This window comes from Ostrea edulis, chromosome 7 (assembly GCF_947568905.1).
Source record: "Ostrea edulis chromosome 7, xbOstEdul1.1, whole genome shotgun sequence".
NCBI classification, from domain to species: Eukaryota; Metazoa; Mollusca; class Bivalvia; order Ostreida; family Ostreidae; genus Ostrea; species Ostrea edulis.
In genome coordinates this window covers 79,345,277-79,367,897 of record NC_079170.1, presented here as the reverse complement: position 1 = coordinate 79,367,897, position 22,621 = coordinate 79,345,277, and the positions used below count along the sequence as shown (strand labels likewise).

At 35.0% G+C, this 22,621-nt stretch overlaps 2 protein-coding genes across 4 annotated transcripts in view; one reads left to right on the top strand and one right to left on the bottom strand.

The window, feature by feature from the left end:
- The first annotated feature begins 2,782 nt into the window (after positions 1 to 2,782).
- Positions 2,783 to 22,621, top strand: part of LOC125655591 (major facilitator superfamily domain-containing protein 4A-like) — a 62,658-nt gene continuing 42,819 nt past the window's right edge. Inside the window, exon 1 of the mRNA XM_056145431.1 lies at positions 2,783 to 3,316. Coding sequence (XP_056001406.1) covers positions 3,042 to 3,316 — 275 coding nt within the window. The 5' untranslated portion in view covers positions 2,783 to 3,041. The remainder of the gene's footprint in view (positions 3,317 to 22,621) is intronic.
- LOC125654398 (uncharacterized) lies at positions 4,229 to 18,808 on the bottom strand. Of its 3 annotated transcripts, XR_007362349.2 has the most exons (3): positions 18,604 to 18,808; positions 15,459 to 15,626; positions 12,756 to 13,699 (listed from the first exon to the last, which is right to left on the bottom strand). XR_007362349.2 is itself a non-coding variant. In XM_048884358.2 (2 exons), the coding sequence occupies exon 2, from the start codon at positions 10,174 to 10,176 to the stop codon at positions 8,521 to 8,523; it is 1,656 nt and encodes a 551-aa protein (XP_048740315.2). In that variant the 5' UTR covers positions 10,177 to 10,183; positions 18,604 to 18,800; the 3' UTR covers positions 4,229 to 8,520. The 3 variants fall into 3 exon arrangements, 1 of the variants encoding a protein (XP_048740315.2); XM_048884358.2 differs by lacking the exons at positions 12,756 to 13,699; positions 15,459 to 15,626 and adding an exon at positions 4,229 to 10,183 and having other exon boundaries at positions 18,604 to 18,800; XR_007362348.2 differs by lacking the exon at positions 15,459 to 15,626.

The window sequence follows — 22,621 nt, the reverse complement described above, 5'->3', positions numbered from 1 at the left end:
TACCTTCATAAAATTTTAATTTAGTGTGATGAGCCACCTAGTACGTGGAATATGTTGGTCAGCTCAGATTAAGAGTTATTCCTCTTTGTATGCACACTTTCTGTAGTAGAGTCAGTTGATCAATATTATCGTTGATTACCCACGGGTGCTTCTCACCGACTCTATCCACCATCACAAGGGAGCGTCTGTGTGGATACAAAGTTGTGGTTTCCGACGACGAGTTAGCATTAACGTGCATTTTTATTCTGTCAATATTATTAAATTTCAGTAAATATTGGGTCACCTTAATCAGATAAATGACCTAATCTAGAAACATATATTGGATCATTGTGGATATAACCCACCACCCCACCCCACCCCACCCACCCCTTTGCTCCGTATTTTCTGATGTCCAATGCCTAATTGCATTTAGCATATATTTGTCGCAAAATATTTAACGTGTTTTCATTGCATTGAAATAAACAATTCTCACATAGAAACCGTTTTAATGAATTTCCTATCACTGATCATTTTCTACCGTAATTTAATAACAGTTCATCTACATCTATTATGGTCAGTGGTATGATATAAATTCTAAAAAAAAACACGATTTCTACGAGGTACAATGTACAAGTATCTCTCCGCTCTTCGACATACACACACGATCCTTGTAATTTTTTTTAAGCCTCCCTATGTGAACATACGTGGTGCCAGTAGGTCGTCATCATATTTTTTTTTTTCAAAGGAAATAACTCTTTAAAGTTCTTGTGCAAGAAGAATATTCACTTCATAAAACTATTGAAATAAGTTTCAAATTATGTCGACTTCATTGTTAAATCTAATCCAAGGGCATTATCTACGGATAACATTTTTTTTGTATCCATATACAGGTAGGTTATCCAGAGAAACGAATCAATAACGTGTTGACTAGTAATTTATTGTGCAAAGTTTCTTAACCTGTCTATGTAAATAAAAGCAGTTAATTATAGTCTTCAGTATTTGAAATGTTTGCTACAAGTCACAGCATTTCATATAATTAGATAATGCGATTAAAGTTATTCTCGACTGAACGGTTAGTGTTAAATGATTATTATTAATTATTTGATTGTCAATTAGATTTATTTGATGAACTTGTGCTGCTTGTTTTACTGTATGCACGTGAAATTTGGAGGTATGAAAATATTGAAATTGTTGAACGTGTTCATTTACGGTTTTTAAAAACACATACATTTACTCTATTTAAAGTGATATGGTTTTTAAAACTTTCAAGAACTTGTGCTCAATCCTTTCGTTACAACATCCAGACAATAAAATATGTTCAAATCAAATAAAATATGGTTTACGGTGAAACTGGACGATTTCCTTTGTACTTGTATATATATATATATATATATATATATATATATATATATATATTTATATTTATAACAATGTTTATTAGAATTATCTCTTATTGGGCAAAACTTATCAACAGCAATGCTACATTGAACAAGGTTATTTATATGTATGTACATAAATTGTCTGACAAAGAAAAATAAAAACAAATCATGGATTTCATTTTTTGAAAAGTATATTAGACAAGTGTGGCCTCTCAAACATTTGGTATGAGCATGGAAAACGCAATTTTAACCCTATGTGGATTAAGTCAACTGTTAACCAAAGGCTACGAAATCAATTTACACAAAAATGGCATGAAGACATATCTAGGGCTTCAAAGGGAATGATTTACAGAATTATTAAAACAAATTTTGAATGTGAGGTATATTTGACATTATCACCAAGAAAGTTACGAAAAATCTTTATTAAATCTAGAAATACAAATCATCACCTTCCTGTTGAAGTAGACAGATGGAGTAATATTGAAAGGAATGAACATGTGTGCACATTATGCAACTGTAACAAAATTGGAGATGAATTTCATTATATTGTGGAATGGAAAGCATTGTGCAAATTGACGTAGATATTTTTTTTTAGATATATATAATATTGTTCTGCCCCAAACACTAAAAAAAATGTGAACTCATGTCTTCTAAAGATTCAGCATCTCTAAGAAAGCTGTGTATTTTTATTTTGAAAATCAATAACATTGTCTGTTCTCCCTATTTTTCGTCTGTTTGACCCCTGTTACTGTATATATATGTAATTATGTTTCATGTAATGTACCTCATATACCATTCCATGGTTTGAGGGAAAATAAACGGAACTGAAAATTGTGAGTGAATATAAAATGAAAGGGAGGGGGGAGGAGAATACAAAGGAAGCTGGCGGGGGGAGACAAATGGAAGTTGGGGGGAGGGGGGTAGGAAGAGAAGAGGTGGGAGATTGGAGAGTGTGTCGGGGGAGTTGGTAATGCCCCCCCCCCCCCCCCCCCCACACACACACATATGCTTTTAATGGATATTTCTTATCAACAGCCATTAATTTAATGAACCGAAAGACGCAATTAAAAGATTATGGGTACTTCTAGTCTAAACATATGACCACCATATAGATTCCACAGTCACGTGTAATGGTCCTTACCTGCAAAGATTTCATTTATTTATTCCATATATCCCCGAGGTAATGAATAAGAATTATAAAATGATACTAATTCTAGCAAAATGAAAATAATCGATCGTTGTTAGACAGCAATCAGGAAATAAAAAAATGGGCACTACTTGAGTAAAAGTAGCTAAAATGACCGAAAAAATTGTACCATGGGACAGGAGCGATAAAGTGTACATTATTAAATGTGTATACGTACGCCAATCAACAACATCAATAATGCAGCCTTCTGTAGCGCGGTGCAGTAGACAGATCATCTAGTCTTCAGAGGAACGAAGGCCAGGTGTTCTGTTCGGGCGCCCTCGTCAGTTATCGATCGCAAAACTACGCTGCATAGAGGATTATAGTGCCTAGATCTTAAATGGGGATGACAGGGAACGAACAACCTAGGAAGTGATTTATATAGAGTTTCATTTGTCATTGGGGATAGATCTTTCGGAATTTCCAAAGAAGGATGGAACGCGAAGCTTTCAACTTGTTTTAAACTGGACGCTGATCGTCGCAAAATTTTATCGGTCATGGACGCGGCACCCATGACCTTTGACCCGCGGGTCACGGAGGAAGGGGACAATAGGCCCCATTTCCGGTCACTTCTGAGGGAGAATTGGGTGTCCGTCATGACGGACTGTCTTGTGTTTGGCAGTTTTGGGATGGGAGTGGCGATCTTAGGACCCACCTTGTTTGACCTTGGCTGCCAGACAAGTGCCAGTTTACGGGAATTAAATTGGGTTTTCTTTGTGCAGCTTCTGATGACCCTAGTGGGGTCTGTGTCTGCCGGCTGTCTAGCTCAGAGGTAAGTAGAACTTTGCGAAATACTTTTTTTTTTCCATAGTACAGGTACTTTGCTCATTTTCAAGTGTGTGGACGCATAGTTCATTAATTTTCTGTACATACACATGAACACAATTTACTTGCTGGAATGCTATTTCTACGGCAGGTTAATTTCTAAATTTGTGCATTTAAGATTTCAAAAATGTACAATCGTATTTGCGGAAATAAAGATCCGTTTGAAAATCAAGACCGTGGAAATGTTTTGTTCTTCAATGCTGTACCTGGAAAAAATCCGATTCAATGGGACATTGCTTATTTAAATAACTTTACAATTATTTGCCTGTGCTTTTGTCTCAATAAACGGCAAGTTGAAATCACCAATGCCAACAACGTCCTAAACTGGGTGTACATATAGGATGTATAATGTTAAATCTAGGATCTAGAGAGAGCACACATTCCATATGTTCAAAAGGGCACTTTTCGTCGCGACAAGACAATTTCGGGGCACTTTCATTGTATCATACTATGATAGTAATAGAATAATCATTTAGCCTCTTTAAAAGTTAATACATGCTGCCTTGATTTTAAATTTTTCAATAAACTTTGTGAACTAAAGAAAAATTGTTTTTATATTAACAATTTTTTTTTAAAAATTTATAGAGAAAAAACGGCATGGTGCAATTAAAAAGGGCATGACATGGCGCCATGCTAGTTTGGTTTAGATTTAACACTAACATACTCCAACAAGTCTTTGTTTTGCAATAATGATCCGACCTTTGACTTTTACAACACAAATGAATATCTTACAAGTTTATCTGGAGTGTGGTATGTCAACAATCACTGCATCATATTGGGGCTGCACTTCCCTCTACCTGTAATATATTACATATATCACCAGTAATATATTGTACGTGTTGAGATCTTGCGAAATATTGGGCTACAGGCCGATACAAGGCGAGTATCATTGTTAAGTACGCATGACACGAAACACAATACCAGTACTTTTGAAGTGTTAAATAAAGGCCGTTTTGCAGTGCGTTCAATTTGAAGATGAGTACATGTATTTGTTGAATTATACCCTGTTTTGGCACACCTACATCGAAGATGCATAGTGAAGAATACATGTGTACATCTATATGCGCTGACAAAAGTATCAGAATATATTTTATAAGGTCTAATTTGGTGGAAGTCAGTCAGATTTCTATGGCAGGGCGCGTACCTCTTGTGTTATTAACAGAAACAGGCATGAACATCATTTGTTCTGTAACGAATTGGCACACAATATCCCTCACTGTATAGACAGAATATTGAGGCCGTAAACTCTTATTAATCATGCAAGGTGAAGATAACGAATCAATCTCATAACTCCCATAATCAATACAAAATAGATACTTGGGCAAACACGGACCCCTGGACACACCAGAGGTCGGATTAGGTGCCTAGGAGGAGTAAGCATCCCCTGTTGACCGGTCACACCGACGTGAGCCCTATATCCTGTTCAGGTAAACGGAGTTATCCGCAGTCAAAATCAGTGCGGTATGAAACAATCGGTATGAAACACGTCAGACCACATTTGACCCAATGCAAGGTTGTACGGACGAAGTAGATCGTTATAACGACCATATAATTTGTGAAATGCTGACTTCAATCGAGACTGTTGAAATTACTGTACCATCAACTTGTTTGTCAGTAGCTTACCTCGATTTAAAAACTGACTATACCCAGAACAAGCTCTTGCATATCGAATCAGTTGAGATATATAAACACCATATGCAGGTGATAATGGAATATTGCTACACAAATATGGGAAGTTGACGATGGAGAAGCTGAAGTCATCCCGTTTGTCATACAGTTGAGTTGTCAGTTTGCCGTTAATGTCTACTTTCAATAAAATATCTAAATATGTAGCAGAAGTGGACGACTCTGCAAAACCCGTCATCGGTACACATGCTTCCCCCGTGCGCCTAATGACTTAAACGCTCCCTGAATTAGAATTGTTTTCACTATCTCGAGATGTATCCAAGACGTATTTGTAACAATAAATTCTTTATAATACTGTAGAATTTAGATATATATGCTGGTTGAATTAAAGACAGAAGAATGTGTATATATTGTAATTATCTCTAAACAGTGAAATAAATAAACCATTTACAAAAGTTCATCGACATAGTTCACCCAGTAGTATCGCTAGATTTCATCCGAAGTCTCGCTTGGGAATATCTAGCTTTCCTTACACAGCATAGTATATATTGTGTGTTAATGATATATTTTGGGCCATTTTTTAATATTAATTAACATGTTCTAATTTCTGAGATAACATTTCTTGTAGTCGGTTCGTTGTATAGCTGAACCATTGTCAGTAAAATGTAAACAGGCCTGCTATAACCGCGTCTCGTATTCTGTGTAGCTGAACCTTGCGTTTTGCAATGGTTTATAACTTTATCGATGTTTACTAATATATCCGATATGCTATTACCTTTCTTGAAAGAATTAAGCATTTCCCAGCATTGTTTGGGGTTTGTTTCTTTCCAATTCAGTAATTTATCATATGTAAAACTTATACGGTACCAATTTTAATGCACCAGATGCGCATCATTTCGACAAATAATGTCTCTTCAGTGATGCTCAACCGAAATGTTTGAAATCCGAAATAACAATGAAGTACTCTTTCTGAAACAAATACATTTTTATTTTACAATTTTGTTTTCATTTTATTTACAGTAGATAGAATAATCAGATCTAAGTTTTAAATTAAAGGGTTCATTTTTCATTCTAGTGTTCCTAACATCAACACGTGGTTTTTTTTTTGTTTTTTGTTTTTTTTTTGGTTGTTGTTTTTTTTTTTGCAGATCCATCAGCTGGGTCACACCATGGTTGTTTTTTATGAACCTTTATCTTCTTACATTTTATTATTCTGCAGGATTTCATTCTTAAATCCTTTAGAATTGAGTTTAGGTCTTCAGTAACTTTATCTATACCTTCTGCATTGGGTTCAAAATTTGTTCCAGTAATTTGGGATCTGACATAGCATCTAATATTTTAGATTTTGAAATGTTTCCCATTTATAAGAGCATTTCGAAAACTTGGATTGTGATGCTCTTGAATTAAAATTAGTCTCACTATCAGACTAATTGTACCGAATATATACAGTTATTTGTGCATGATCTGAAAAATATGTAGGATCAGACACTTGAAAAAAGTTTATATTATCTTAAAGTTCCACGTCGGTTAAAGCATAGTCTACAGTACTAGCTCCATTAGGTTTGTAACAAGAAAAATTACCTACAGAATCACCAACAAATCGACCATTCAAATACGAACCTGGTGGGGGGATGTAAAAATCTAGTAGTTGTCTACGTTGAGCATTAATTACTCTATCTACTGAGTATCTAGGAATATCATGATCAATATTATAGTTATCTGGTAATAGGTCTTCTAAGTTTCTGGTTAAGCAATTATCATTAACACTACAGTCATTATGATTGGAAATTTTTGCATTTACATCACTAACAATAAGGATATTACGTGTGTTTTAGACATAATTCTAGGTACTTCAATTCCAAGTTCAGAAAAATCAGCATTGTAGTAGACAGAATTCACTGGTGGAATATTACCTGCACACATATAGATCATTTGAAAAATCGAAAAAAGTTTTATCCAGTTTCAACTATAATCTATTTTCTGAAGATGTTGCGTCTTTGATTTCAGTTATTCCTTTATGTAATACAGTTTTATATGCAATGATGATTCCACCACTAAATTTCTTGGACCTTTTTTCTTTTACATTTTTGTGAAATATTATATTGTGGTATAGAAACATCAGGATCAGTACCTTTCCATGGTTCAAGAAGTATATTAATATCATGTTTCAGAAATGATAGAGAAAACTCTCATTTGGCCTTGACATTCCAAGATGAAATTGAAAAATCATCGATATGTATTACGTATCTCAAATATCCCTTAAAACCGTATGCAATAATCATGATACACTGGTGCATCTACCAAACCTAAGAATACTAAGATTAATATACTTGTAGAACATGTCATATTGCTCGTCCTTGTGAACAAATGTTGCACATAAAAAAAAACAATTTTACATATGGAGGATAAAAATACATTTCAAAATTATGATATCTAGATCAATACCCATGTATGTGAGAGAGAAAAAACCCAAATAGTCAAAGTACATACCCTATGTATTGAGTAAACTACCTTTAGATCATTGCAGTATTATAAATAACCTGGTAATAAAGGTAGTAAAATAAGTAGAGATAATATTTCACGTTGTTCATGCAGTGACATTATGTCATAGTGGTCATCTATTGCCAAACATTTCAGTTACAACATATCATATGCGCAACTCGTAAACATAGATTGTTTATAATACAGTCCCAAAGCTAACGTTAGAAGTCGCACATTTATATTGTTTGGAATATTGTTCATACCCAATTTGTTATATGAAAGATAGAAAACACATTTCAAAATTGTGAAATCTAGATCAATACCATTGTGCATGTAAAATATAACTACGAATATCAAAGTATATGCTTCATGCATGAGTAAATTACTTTCGTTGATTACATGTATTACACCATTACAATTAACCTGGTAATAAGGGTATACAATAAAGTAAACATGATACTATATCATGTCATTCATGCAATAACATGTATTTATGTCATCATAATAATATATTGCCGAATATTTTAGTTACTACAGATCATATGCACAACTCCTAAACACGAATTAGTTATAATCCAGTCCCAAAGCTAACCTTAGAAATCGCACATTAATATTGTTTGGAATATTGTTCAATTCACGATGTAATGGTCCAGAAAAGCAATTAAGGCTCCCGAGGCACTCTAAATAACAGTTAGAGTAACATCAACCTATATTTTCAAAACAGATAGCAAATAAAAAATTAAGATATGTTAGAATATTAGAATATGCGCGGGGGAGGGGGGGGGGATCTGCTACTTTTAAACCTAATCAAAAGTTTTATTTTGTATGAGTATTTGGGATTGTTTTGAAGTTTCTGTCTGAATTTGATTTTGTGAGGTTCCAAAATATTACATTATATATATATAGCCATGGAGATATAACTTCTCGTGCCAGTTCTGTCAGTTATAACGTGATTAGGATTTATAAATCTCAATGAATTAATGCACTGTGTGAACTTTGTCATCATCTGATGTCTGTACATTACACGTTCTAAACAGTGTACGTTTATTTCATGTACTGAATCACTTTCACTTCTCCTGATTTATATAAACCTATCCACAACCTCCCCTCACTGTCCACAGTCAGTCCATGAGGTTCATCTAGTCCGCAATTGTCCACACATCTCAGGAACTGTCCGTTCTGATCCAGGATGTGTAGACAGTCATTGTTGAGATCTGCCACAATGATCTGACTCATGGAGTCTGTCACTATATGTACAGGATTAAATGACTTCTTCCTGTTGGCTGGTGTACCGTCGTATCGGAATCGGACACTTCCAGACTTGTTCATCACGACCACGGTGTCAGCATTACCATCAGAGGTACAGATGTCTCCATTGTTGTTTTCCTCCACAAACACTGCGTATTTCCCTCCTTTATAGATAGGTTCTCCATCTTCAAGTCTATATATTTCTTGTTTCACTGTGTGTCCCTGATAACGAACAATTTTACGTTGGCTAAAATCAGTAGTAAACATACTGACCAGGATGTCCCCTGACTTAGCACAGCATAGTTTGCCTGGATGCCAGCCCTGTGGTGTGGTTATCAGTGCCTCTGTTCTCCCATGTCTGACAATGTTCACAGTTCTATTGTGATAATCACTGTATACCAGTTCTCCCTGTCCGGTCACTGTGATGCCATCAGGCCAGTATTGACATGTGGTGGTGAAAGTGTCCTGTACAGACCCGTGTATGTCAACACGTCTTATGGTTTTATCTTTACCACTAACCCAGACCTCATCCACTCCCACACAGACAACATTGTATAGAGGATTAACTCCAGTAGGAATGGTTGTAATTGATTTGGCTTGCTCTAACAGCTTTTGTAAAGATAAATAGGAGACTTCCTCTGTCAGACTGGACAGTGTTGTCTGTGTCAGGCTAGCCTTGTATTCTTCTAATTCCAGACTGAGTTCTCTCCCTTGGACTGAATCAATTTTAAGTGATGGGAGTTTGATATCAATATCAGTAGGCATGTTTCTGTATTCCTCGACTTTGGATTTGTAGTTAGTCACGTCAGACACTTTTCTTGATTTCATAATCATCTTATTTTGTTGAACTGTTTGGATCATGTCTGGAATACAATTATTTATTTTGGATTGATGGGATTTTAGAGCAGCCAGGTGATTCTCTCTCATAGATTCCATCAAAGACCCAAGTGTATTGAAAATGGTGTCTACTTCTTGGTGCCAGAATTTTCTATGCTCTTCTCTTTCATTTTCCATTTCATCAAATTCGGCCATTATAACTGATAGTTTGCTTTCTGTTTCTTCATTTTTCTTTTTGTACTGTGGAATGATGGTGGATTCAATTTCTTTGGTTTCTTTTTCTAATTCCTTTTTCTTGCCATTAAAACTTTCCGGCATATCCTTAAATTTGTGACCATAATGGGAACCAAAAATGCATTTCAGGCAAACTGGAACATCACATTGTTGGCAGTGGGCCTCGCATCTCTGGTTGGTGTGAAATTCACACTCTGGAAAAGCCACCTTTCTGTCTTTGAAAGGAACGATGTCATGTGGTAGGGAATCGAGCTTCTCCACATGTTTATTGATGCATTCTGCACACAAGGTGACTTGACAGTTGTTACAAAATTTTCGGGTTGGCTTGGTGCAGAGATCACAGGTGATGATTTCCTGTACCTGGGTTGTGGGCGTGGCCATTGTGTGTCTGTTCGAAGATCAATCAAAATTTGTTCATAGAATTAAGTTAATATGTAATTACCTATTTCGTACAAAAAAGATTGAAATCTGCTGCCTGCGCCAATGACGGCTTTTTTATTTGTTGCTGCAAAAATGCAACTTTGAAATGGTTAAACACTGCTTTGTATTGCCGTTTTACTATTTTGTGCTTATTTTTTTTATATCAATAATTAATTTGTCATTAATTATTTGAATTATTTTCATCATATACATGTAGTTCGATTTATTTTCGATTTATTGATTTCAACAATTCGATTTTTTAAAAAACACGAATTCTCGATTTCGAAAGTTCTGCCATAATATCTGATATAAATAAATCGAATCCTGGATCAATAACTAATTATTCCATTAAATGTGATTACTTCAAACTAGTGACAGTATTGAATTATCTATTTTCTATTCACATGAGTCAGGGACAGATCCGGAAACTTTTCAGGGTGGTGGTGGTAAGATGCAATAAGGCACATTTGTTGTCAACTTTACAAAAAAAATACACACCGCGTGAAATAGACTAACGAACGCTAGACATTCAGCACAATACTATCTTCAAAGGATGCGATTTCTCCGCCGATTACCTCTATAAGTCGTTATTCTGAATAAGGTCGGAAAGTCTCGTCATGTGAATCGCGAGAAATAACGTGAAATCGTACTTCAGGGCAGTTGTCAGGATGGCATTATCAATAATGTACTAGACTCGCTACGTTCAAAACCACATGGAGCTTACTACAAAAAGCGAGAGAGCGGTGGATAACAACTGGGTTTCTAGATATAGCTCTGACTTATTACAGCGGTTGTTCAAGCGTCAATACGAGACATTTTCCAACAAAGTACAGGTATATTTACATTATAGAGTCGTCTGCATCATATGCACTGCACTGTCGGTTGCATCATATACATCCATACATCTATATCTCAGAGTTTAGTTCAAGATATCGAAAGTCCTCGATTAAAATCTCAGTAATTATATATTTGCGTAGTTCTGATTAGACTGATTCTTGATTGATGTTGTGGTACACCCCCCCCCCCCCATGCCGTAATAATCTGCATGGAGTGAAAACGCTAGAGCACTAGAAAGTTTTCCTGTTGTGTATAACATGGATATATAGCCCTATTTTATTCTATGATTTTGAACGTTTTACAGTTTTATTTAGAAATTTATCTAAATTATTTCATAAAAGATATTTTTTATAAACTGATGACAGAACTTTTTACTGCCACCAATCGTATCAGTGACATATGGAAGTCCCACGAGTCAGTTTTGTTTCCACTATGTAGCTGCAGTAATTTATAATATTATAGTATATACATTTGGTATGTAAAACTGCACACAGGAACATATCCAGAAATCCTTAGGGGGGGGGGGGGGGGGGGGGGCTTTAAATCCGCAACGGGCATCTAAGATCTTTTTTATTTATCTGAATTTCAGCTGAATTATCACTAATTCAGATAATCAACAAACAATTTAATGTGCAATTCTATATATACTAGTATATTGCAGACCCAGGAATTCAAATAAAGGGGGGGGGGGATTTCATGAGGTGGAGATCTATCTCCCCTTAAATCCGCCACTGGCATATTTCATGGATTGTAGATATAAATACATGTATATCTTATGAATTTTGATTTATCTGAATTTCAGCTGAATTGATAGAACATGTTATATGTCTTTTATGAAATAATGACTAGTCCAGATAGTCAATTTGCATTTAAGTGTGCATAATCTACATGTTTTGTGTGACAATGACTACAATGTCAATTTGTTAATGCAAGGTGAAGATAACGAACAGTGATCAATTTTTATGAAGGAACATATATCGAGCTATATAAAAAAGCAAACAACACAGCTGGATAAAGCATCCTAAGTCTGCACCTCGTAAAGCTATGACAATGAGAGAAATGTATCCACCCAGGTAATCAGAATATAGGTAACTCACCAGAGCTCTTTATGCTCGTCAAGCTATCAATATTAAATGATATTCATTCTGTAATGAATACTTGTATACATGTAAATTCAGGTGATCCCAAAATATAAAGGTTCACCAAAATGAATGCATCTCCAGACAATATAGAAATTTTAAAAATGTCCTTTCTCTGCAACAGCAAAGGATGCCTGTGCAAACATGTAAGGATTTTTTACTAGATAAATGCAGATATCATTATAAAGATTTTCTTTACAAATTATATCAGACAGTGGTATAAGTAAATACATTTTGTTATGCTATAAGAAAATGTTGAATGTCGAAATAAGAATTATCTAGCATTGGTATTTTTATGAAAGAATATATAGACATAGTGGATGTCAGTCTTTTTTAATATATATTGTTTTTGGTAAAATTTTCAGAGTGCAACCCGGAAGGTGCGCTGCAGCTCAAAGAGAGCCATGGTTACTGGCATCAAGGTTTCCACCAGCTTTACCTCACAGGCACCACTTGTGATTTCATAGTTTGAACACCAATGAACATTATCGGAAGTATACCTGGCATACATGATTGAACCATTGTGCCCTCTCTGCAAAAACCAATTAGACAGACTTGTGAAAATTCAAATGTCTTCCATTAGTTTTATTTTGTTTTTGCTACAAATGATCAGTGTAAAGATGTGCATGAATCAATATTGTAACAATTTCTTTGACTAGCAACCTTAAATAAATGTTCACTTTATCATTTACTTGAATGCATTTAATAAAGCTTGACAATGCAGAATAATGTGAGTAAGAAGTTGTACATTTATAGTATCTAAGTCCAAAGGTAAGGTTTAATAAATTGTGGAATTTATATCAGCTATTTCCTTCAGTAGAGGATTTTCAAATGTACAAAAGTCACACAGAGTTGAAAATCTTCGTGGACAGATATATATATCTGTATGTTGAAGGTATATGATTTAGAATATTTAATCATTCAATTACACACTCCACATGAATTTGACTCTTTCAGGTCTTGTAACAGCTGTGCTTCATCCTTACTGAAATGGGATCTTGATGAAAGAAAACGTGATATCTTCAATGTCACTCCTGATTAAAGTTTATCAAATATATCAAATACTTTATTAGCAAATATCATATATCATATCGCTTCAACATCTCCAATACACCTCAGTGATCAACGATGTCACCATCAGAGGTGGATCCAGGATAGAAATCAGAACAATTGTGCAACACCAATAATAGCCTTTGCTGTGTTACCAATTTTGCGCAATGTAGTTGCTGTCAGATAATGACTAGTTATTCATTTTTAAAGTTAAATCCAGTGTTATGTTTGTTGTATCCATTGCGATGTTTCAGAGGTTAATTCGGCATTGAGTCCGCTGGCCTGCTTAATGTAGATCCCTTAGATTTAGATGCAACTTCATAAGAGTCGCGAGAAATTGATCACTGGTATGAACCCTTGTACCGCCCATCCTAGAAGTTGTTAAAATGGGCCCCTTCTCTTCATAACAGTCACCAATACATTGATACTTCTGAAGGAAATGATCTATATAACAGCATCTGTAACAAGCATAGACATAAAGTGAATATCATTAAAAGTATTGCAGGGGTGACTCAAGAAAATTTGCATGAGGGTGTAATTTATACTATCCCCCTAACAGAGGTATGTGTGTAAATTAAAATTATCAAAATTGCAACCCAAATTCCCATATTTGCTACATATGAACAACCAAATGGGGGGTGGGGGGTGGCACCACCACCAACCCCAACGTCTCTTGTCCCACTACTGCATTATTAAACAGTAAATAAAAATATTTTATCAAAATTTTCATTTTCAAGAAGAATTCAAATACCACAATCTAAATTGAATTAATTTAAGATCTGAATGTATGGGTGAATGTTTACTATTTCTTTGTTGTCACAAGAGGCATAGTGGTTTACAAACACATATAAGAAAGGAAGTACATGTGTATCAAAAACTTTTTCTAGGTCCTGTATTATGCAAGGTGAAGATAACGAACAGTGATCAATCTCATAACTCCTACAAGCAATACAAAATAGATAGTTGGGCAAACACGGACCCCTGGACACACCAGAGGTGGGATCAGGTGCCTAGGAGGAGTAAGCATCCCCTGTTGACCGGTCACACCCGCCGTGAGCCCCATATCCTGATCAAGTAAACGGACTTATCCGCAGTCAAAATCAGTGTGCTAAGAACGGCTTAACAATCGGTATGAAACACGTCAGCCAGCATTTGACCCAATGCGAGGTTGTATTGACGAACTAGATCGTTATAACGACCATAGAATTTGCGAAATGCTGACTTCAATCGAGACTGTTGAAATCCCTGTACCATCAACTTGTTTGTCTGTAGCTTACCTCGATTTAAAAACTGACTATACCCAGAACATGTTTCTTAATATATATATATATATATATATATTGTAACAAAAACATTTTATTTAGGTGATCCCAATCATCTTTGAAATTATTTTGTTTCCAAATTGGTAGCATTTTCCGTGAGGGTCACAATAAAAACATAAGCAATATCATTATTAATTAAAACATAATGAAAATGAGAAACTGCATTGCCTTGTAAATGTCCCCCCCCCCCAAGAAAAAACTATCAGCATCCCATAAAAATGTGTTATTACAAGTTTATATAATCAACTATTAATCAGGGAGATTGACAAAACATGGTACAAATAGATACCTGCATATATTTATTTTACCCAGCTTATTGTTTTATTCCCCACCCCTACCCTTTTGCATTCAGTTTGTTTCCTTATCAAAAGTAACATACTGCATAATTGTATTATGTAATGTTAGTTCTAACTCATAAAAAACTAAACCCTTTAAGGTAGTACTCTACATCGTCATAATGGCTGACTTCCTTTAAAAACATGGATGAAAAAATCGATATCAGCAGTATTGGACTTTTCCTTTTCCATTTAAATACCTAACCGAGTAGCTCAGTAAGTTAAAATACCGACTGCTGAACTGTAGGTCGCAGGTTCGAGTCCAGCAGGGGTTTTAAAAAAAATTCAGATTACCTTGTACTAAAACTGTATTTTTTGACAAAATAAAGTAAATTTGAAAATTTTCAAATTCAAAATATTGTTGTACATATCCTACACTTTTCATCTACATCAAATTTCTCTGGTGTAGCGTACCTCCTTAACTTGACAGTTGTTTATTATCGAAAATATTCAGTAAAATATAGGTTAGATCAATCACCCGGTCGTGGGTAGAGCTCACTGCTTCTGAGTTTTCAATCGGCGATTTAACTATAAAACTATAAGAATTATGACTTGTTTACCTGCATCTATGAATCCACTTCTTCCTCTTTTTGCATAAGTAGGGAATCTATATAGGTTGTAGGTTCATTTTAACGCTGTCATCTGAGCATAACCAAAGCGAAACAAAGTGACATTTTTCGACTGCTGCCCGGAAGTAGTAAATCGAAAGTAAACGAGACTTTCCGACCCTATAATCATGATCAGAAGTAAGCTTTTCAGATGAGCACTTTTGAATACTGATATACGTGTGAGTACATATACATTGCATTAGTATTCAAAAGTGATCATCTCAAACGCTTTCAGAAAGTCAAAACGGACTGTTCAGAACGACTCATGAAGACGGCGAAGAAATCGCAAATTTTGTTCAAACTATTAACCTTTCTACCTAAAAATATGTACATATGTATTTAACATAACAACCCAACACATGTATACTTGTAAGTACTCTAGAATACAGCTCACTATGAGTTAAGTCCTGTTATTGAAATGAACAGAACAGGTATTTGTTGTTCAGGCACAGAAACATAACTCTTGCAATCAATTAAATTACACGGTTTTGACACTATCCCCCCCCCCCCCAATAACTATTATGACACTTTCCCTATTTCTAATCCCTGGGTATATACAGTGCGCAAGCGCGAATTGCCAGTCCTTTTTTAGTTGCATGTCAACTAAAATCCAAATTGAACAGATCTGGAATTCCAATTCAACACCATCCCCCGTCCTCGACTGACTCTAAACTGCGGTACGTATTTTTGCTTAATTTGACAGCTCAACGTTTTTCTTCATGGGTTTTTGCAAGGCGACTCGCTTCTTCTACACCACCATTGTACACGTCGTGTTGGCATCGTGGTCGATTCTTTTGATATTATTGAATTAACTCTAAGTGATTTAAAGGTTGTTATTCTATTCCCATACATCTATTGTAATATTTAAACATTAATTTTGTTTATTTTTTAAACTTATCTGTAAGATCGTAATGTTTATATTTAGGCCTACTTAGCTAACCCGACAACACGTGCTGATTCATATTGTTCCTCTCATAATATTGTTCAACTTCGTAGAAAATGTTGCGACGTACCAAGCGCCCATCTAAATCGCCTTACGCTAGACCGGTACAACATTCAGCTCTTCGGTCATTGCCCACACAGAATCTGACCCCTGCAATTCCAACCCGGATTCAGCCCTGTCCGACATCAAGTCAACCCCATGAGGAGAACCAGATGGGCATAGAGGACACAGCTATCATTCAATCAAAGGTAGCCTCCCAGCCTAATCGCGGAAACCACCGCATCCACACAGCCACCGACGACACCCTTTATAACAGGTGAAAATTCCCTTTCCTAATGCACAGCATGTTTTAAATTTTCGTAATTTTACTTCACATTATTGATGTTTTGCTAGCATTGTTTTGATATAACCTGTCTTAATGCTAGGGTAATTTCCTTTTACTACTTTTATAACATGTTGTATCATTTTTATTGTGTGTAGCGCTTAATGGTTATTTATTATGATATAATTATTATCCCCCCCCCCCTTTCAAAGAAGAGGGGCATATTGGTTTGCACCTGATGTTTGGTAGACTACGTGTTGTTCGCTTAATATCACCAATTACTTCATCGTAATGATATTTCATATGTGGGTTGGTAACTTGGTTATGAGTAGAAGAGGACCCCTATTGTTTTTCAGGTCAAGGGTCAATCTACTCTGGACATGGGAAGATCTTGTCTGCTCAATATAGCTTGAGAGTCACCAAACTTGGTACACTGGTACATCCCAAAGAGTAGATGACCCTTCTTGATTTTGAGGTAACATGGTCAAGGGTCAAACTGGACATAAAAATATATTGACAACTCGATGTCTAGACAACCCTTTGCTTGACAGACATCAAACTTGGTACACTGGTACATCATTAGGAGAAAATGACCCCTCTTGATTTTAGGTCACATGGTCCAAGACCAAGGGTCAAACTGGACATATGTATATGTTGACCACTCAATGTCTAGATAACCCTTTGCTTGACAGACATCAAATTTGGTACACTGGTGCATCTTCAGGAGAAGATGACCCTCTTGATTTTGAGGTCACATGGCCAAAGGTCAATGGTCAAATTGAACATAGAAATATACTGTCCAATCAATATCTTGAGAACCCTTTGCTTGACAGACATCAAATTTGGTACACCGGTACATCTTGAGGAGATGACCCCTATTGATTTTGAGGTCACATGGTCAAAGGTCAATGGTTTAATTGTTTCCTAATTTTAAGAATTCTTTGCTTGATTGACACCAAATCTGGTACACCGGTACAGCATAAGGAGTAGATGACCCCATTGATTTTTAGGTCACTTGGTCAATCCACTCCTGACATTGGAAGATATTGTCTGCTCTATTGATTGATTGATTGAAAATATTGAGTGAATTATTGATTGACTCAAACATGCATGGACTATTGATGCTACAACATAACTATCCAAAAGTCGTTGTAGATCATGCAATTCATTACAGAGTGTGTATGATATACATACTGATGGTTTGTATTGATATGAACATTGTCGTTGAATTGGAAATAATATGTTTTTATTAAGTAGAGCAATGACAAAGACTGCCAATACGTGTTATCGTTCTGTTCTATTGAAATAATTGAAAAATAATGTTATCTGTAAATATACATATAATGGGGCATACTATATACAGTACATATGAATCCCAGAGCTGGTCAGAAAGAACTGTATCCGTTGCCACCAAATACATGTAGATAGAGAGAGAGGGAGAGAGAGATCAGTCTAACAAATTGGTTTACTCCCTGTGGTCAATATGTTGGACCATAACAAGTATATTAAAACTCTAATTGCTTTAATGGGAGAACTTAATTTTTTTTCAAAAACCCTTAAAACTTGCGTCATTTTATTAATTTCACCTTATTAAAAATGATAGAAAATAGTACAAATGACTGAATAGGAGACATATTTCAAGCTCTATAAAATTTGTAAAGTTCAGGAGCTTTAGGGGGCTTTGCCCTGGACCCAGTGGGTCTCAAGGCGGCTCCCAAACCCCCTGACTCATAAAGTGTCCCCCCCCGTAACCGCAATTCCTGGATCCGCCCCCTGGTATGAACACGTCAAAATGATATTAAGTTTAAACAGCCTCCATGAATTATATATACCTTTTACATCCGATCAAAACCCAGATCGCTGTCGATGGACACGGAATCCATGGTCCCCACCCCGATATTCACCTGGCGGGGAAGTACTTTCGGTTTGGTGTTTATTCTTCCTGGTTGCTTTACCTTTACTACCAGTCACGTGATCTAAGTTCAAGTCACGTGGTCTAAGTTCATATAATTGTGTACAGTGTATACTGATCTCAGTGCTGATAAAATTAAATGTTACACTGTAAATATAAGGCAGTCTTAATTAAAATATATAATCACCCGAGCGTGGTGGATGGTGGTGAAATGTTAAGCACAGACCTTTCATATTGCAATTTCACCAAACAATATACAGACTATTTATTCAGCAAAAATGACATTCAGTCTGGGTTCGTTACGTTGGTTTTCTTTCCAATCACTGTTGTCAGATGAATTCAACTCAAACATTCGTTGTTTGAATCTTTTTGTTTGTTTGTATCCCCCATCCCCCCTTCGTGGGTACCTTACGTTAAAGAGGCTCATTACACTAAAATGTTTTAATGGCTAATTAAAACACCTCGTTTAAAGTATCACCATCGAAACACGGGTGCTTGTGGACAGGACTTTCGGTACCCCCGTTCTTGTACTTTTAAATGTTTAATTCCTTGGGTATTTCGGACGTATTTTTTTATAAAATATGTTACTTCAGAGTTTATATATTTCAATGGAATACACAAATATCGCATAGAAACCGTTTTTAAAAATGTCATATCACCGATCATAATATATGAACATTATGAAGAAGTTATTCGTTGATTTTTCTTTCAAATATACGATCAAAACTTAATAAAAAGACATGTTAATTACAAAACAAAATTATATTAGACAAATGTATTTAATAGAAATGCATTATACATTGAAATGAAATGGTAAAAATTCAGAAATATTGCGAATTTTCAAGAACCAAGCCCGAAAGGAATCATAAAACAGAAGTTATAAAGAGCATCAGGATCAGGACACTACCGTCCCTTGATGTAAAATGGTTCACAAATTAAATTTTAAATGAAGTTATAGAGAAAACTAATTTTATGGTGAAAAGTGCATAAATTTTATTTAGTAACAGTATGATTACCTGCTATTTTAGTAATTTCTATCAATTTTGATCGGGATGGAAACATTTTCGCTGGTTTTAATCAGATCTAAACAAAATCAAAAATAAAGTGGGAAAATAATACATATATCTGATTTGGTTATAAAAATATATTTATCTAATATATCTTGTTTCCAAGTGATATGTTTCTTGAAAAGTTTAGTCGCAGATTTAAAAATAAATATTAACAAAAAACGTTATAATTTCCATAAATATCATTTCATTTAAAAAGTTAGAATATTTACATGGGTCTTATTGCATCATGCATCAAATCAAAGCGAAATTTTGATTTTAAAATACCTTATTTCCAAACAAAATATCTTTTTTTCTCATTCTGAAAAATCATAAAAAATAACTGAGAGTTTGTGTCACTCTTTCTATAGTGAAATCCACATGGGTTAAGTCCGTTTTGACCCGAAACTCATTGTAACCATCAACATAGATATATTTAGGGTTACAATGAGTTTCGGGTCAAAACGGGCTTAGCCCCTGTGGTGAAAGCTTGCTTCACGATAAAGTGCTTTTAAAAATGAGTTATCGCTCTTTCTATAGTGATAACAGGTGCTTCAAGGTATCACGCCGGTTATTATTTTCCCTATATATTACTATAGAGGTAAAAACAATCATTAAAAATCAGTTTACAGACTTGATGCCAAATAACGCACTCGGAAACGTTCTATGTTACATGTACCTGTATCGTCTGCCGACACCCTATGCGGTATTGTTGATAAAAAAAAAATTACCCGCAAAATATACTACCCTCAAATCCACGTATTTTTCACATCTGTGTAAACAGCCGGAGTGCACCTCAGGAAGTAGCCTCAGCTACCACAATCAAATAGTTCCTTTGTATACACATGGTTATTTCTACAAATTACACAAAATTTCCTAATCAGAAGTACACAAATTAAGAGAAAAGAATACGAGGAAATAAGAAAAATCGCGCATGAAGAAACAAAACAAATTCTTATAAATATATGGCACTACCGGTGTGATACCTTCAAACGAGTTATCAAATAAAAATTTTAATTTAGTGTGATGAGCCACATAATACGTGGAATACGTTGACCAGCTCAGATTAAGAGTTATTCCTCTTTGTATGCACACTTTCTGTAGTAGAGTCAGTTGATCAATATTACCGTCGATTACCCACGGGTGATTCTCACCGACTCTATCCACCATCACAAGGGAGCGTCTGTGTGGACACAAAGCTGTGGTTTGTGACGACGAGTTAGCATTTTTATTCTATCACTATTATTTAATTTCAGTAAATATTGGGTCACCTTATTAAATTTCAGTAAATATTGGGTCACCTTAATCAGATAAATGACATTAGAAACAGATATTGGGTGATTGAGGACATTACCTCCACCCCACCCACCCCTTTGCTCCGGTTTTTTTCCCCTGATGTCCAATGCCTTGAGCATTTAGCATATATTTGTCGCAAAATATTTAACGTGTTTTCATTGCATTGAAATAAACAATTCTCACATAGAAACCGTTTTAATGAATTTCATATATATCACTGATCATTTTCTACCGTAATTTAATAACAGTTCATCTACATCTATTATGGTCAGTGGTATGATATAAATTCTAAAAAAACAAAACAAAAACAACAAAAAACGATTTCTACGAGGTACAGTGTACGTGTATCTATGCGCTCTTCCACATACACACACGCTCCTTGTGATTTTTCTTTAAGCCTCCATATGTGAACATATGTGGTGCCTCAGTAGGTGGTCATCATAATTTTTTTTTCAAAGGAAATAACTCTTTAAAGTTCTTGTGCAAGAAGAATATTCACTTCATAAAACTATTGAAATAAGTTTCAAATTATGTCCACTTCATTGCTAAATCTAATCAAAGGGCGTTATTTACGGATAACATTTTTTTTTTTGTATACATATACAGGTAGGTTATACGGAGAAACAAATCAATAAAGTGTTGACTAGTAATTTATTGTGCAAAGTTTCTTAACCTGTCTATGTCAATAAAAGCAGTTAATTAGTTTTCAGTATTTGAAATGTTTGTTACCAGTCACAGTAATTCATATAATTAGATAATTCATATAATTAGATAATGTGATTAAAGGTATTCCCGATTGAACGGTTAGTGTTAAATGATTATTATTAATTATTTGATTGTCAATTAGATTTATTTGATGAACTTGTGCTGCTTGTTTTACTGTATGCACGTGAAATTTGGAGGTATGAAAATATTGAAATTGTTGAACGTGTTCATTTACGGTTTTTAAAAACACATACATTTGCTTGATTTAAAAAGTAGCACGCCAAGTTATATGGTTTTTAAAACTTTCAAGAACTTGTGCTCAATCCGTTTGTTATAACATCCAGACAATAAAATATGTTCAAACCAAATCAAATATGGTTTACGATGAAACTGAACGATTTCCTTTGTACTTATATATATATATATATATATATATATATATAAAACAATGTTTATAAGAATGATCTCTTATTGGGCAAAACTTATCAACAGCAATGATAAATTGAACAAGGTTATTTATATGTATGTAGATAAATTGTCTGACAAAGGAAAAATCAAAAAAAAATCATGGATTTCATTTTTTCAAAAGTATATTAGACAAGTGTGGCCTCTCAAACATTTAGTATGAGCATGGAAAACGCAATTTTAACCCTATGTGGATTAAGTCAACTGTTAACCAAAGGCTACGAAATCAGTTTACACAAAAATGGCACGAAGACATATCTAGGTCTTCAAAGGGAGTGATTTACAGAATTATTAAAACAAATTTTGAATGTGAGGTATATTTGACATTATCACCAAGGAAGTTACGAAAAATCTTTATTAAATCTAGAAATACAAATCATCACCTTCCTGTTGAAGTAGACAGATGGATTGAAAGGAATGAACATG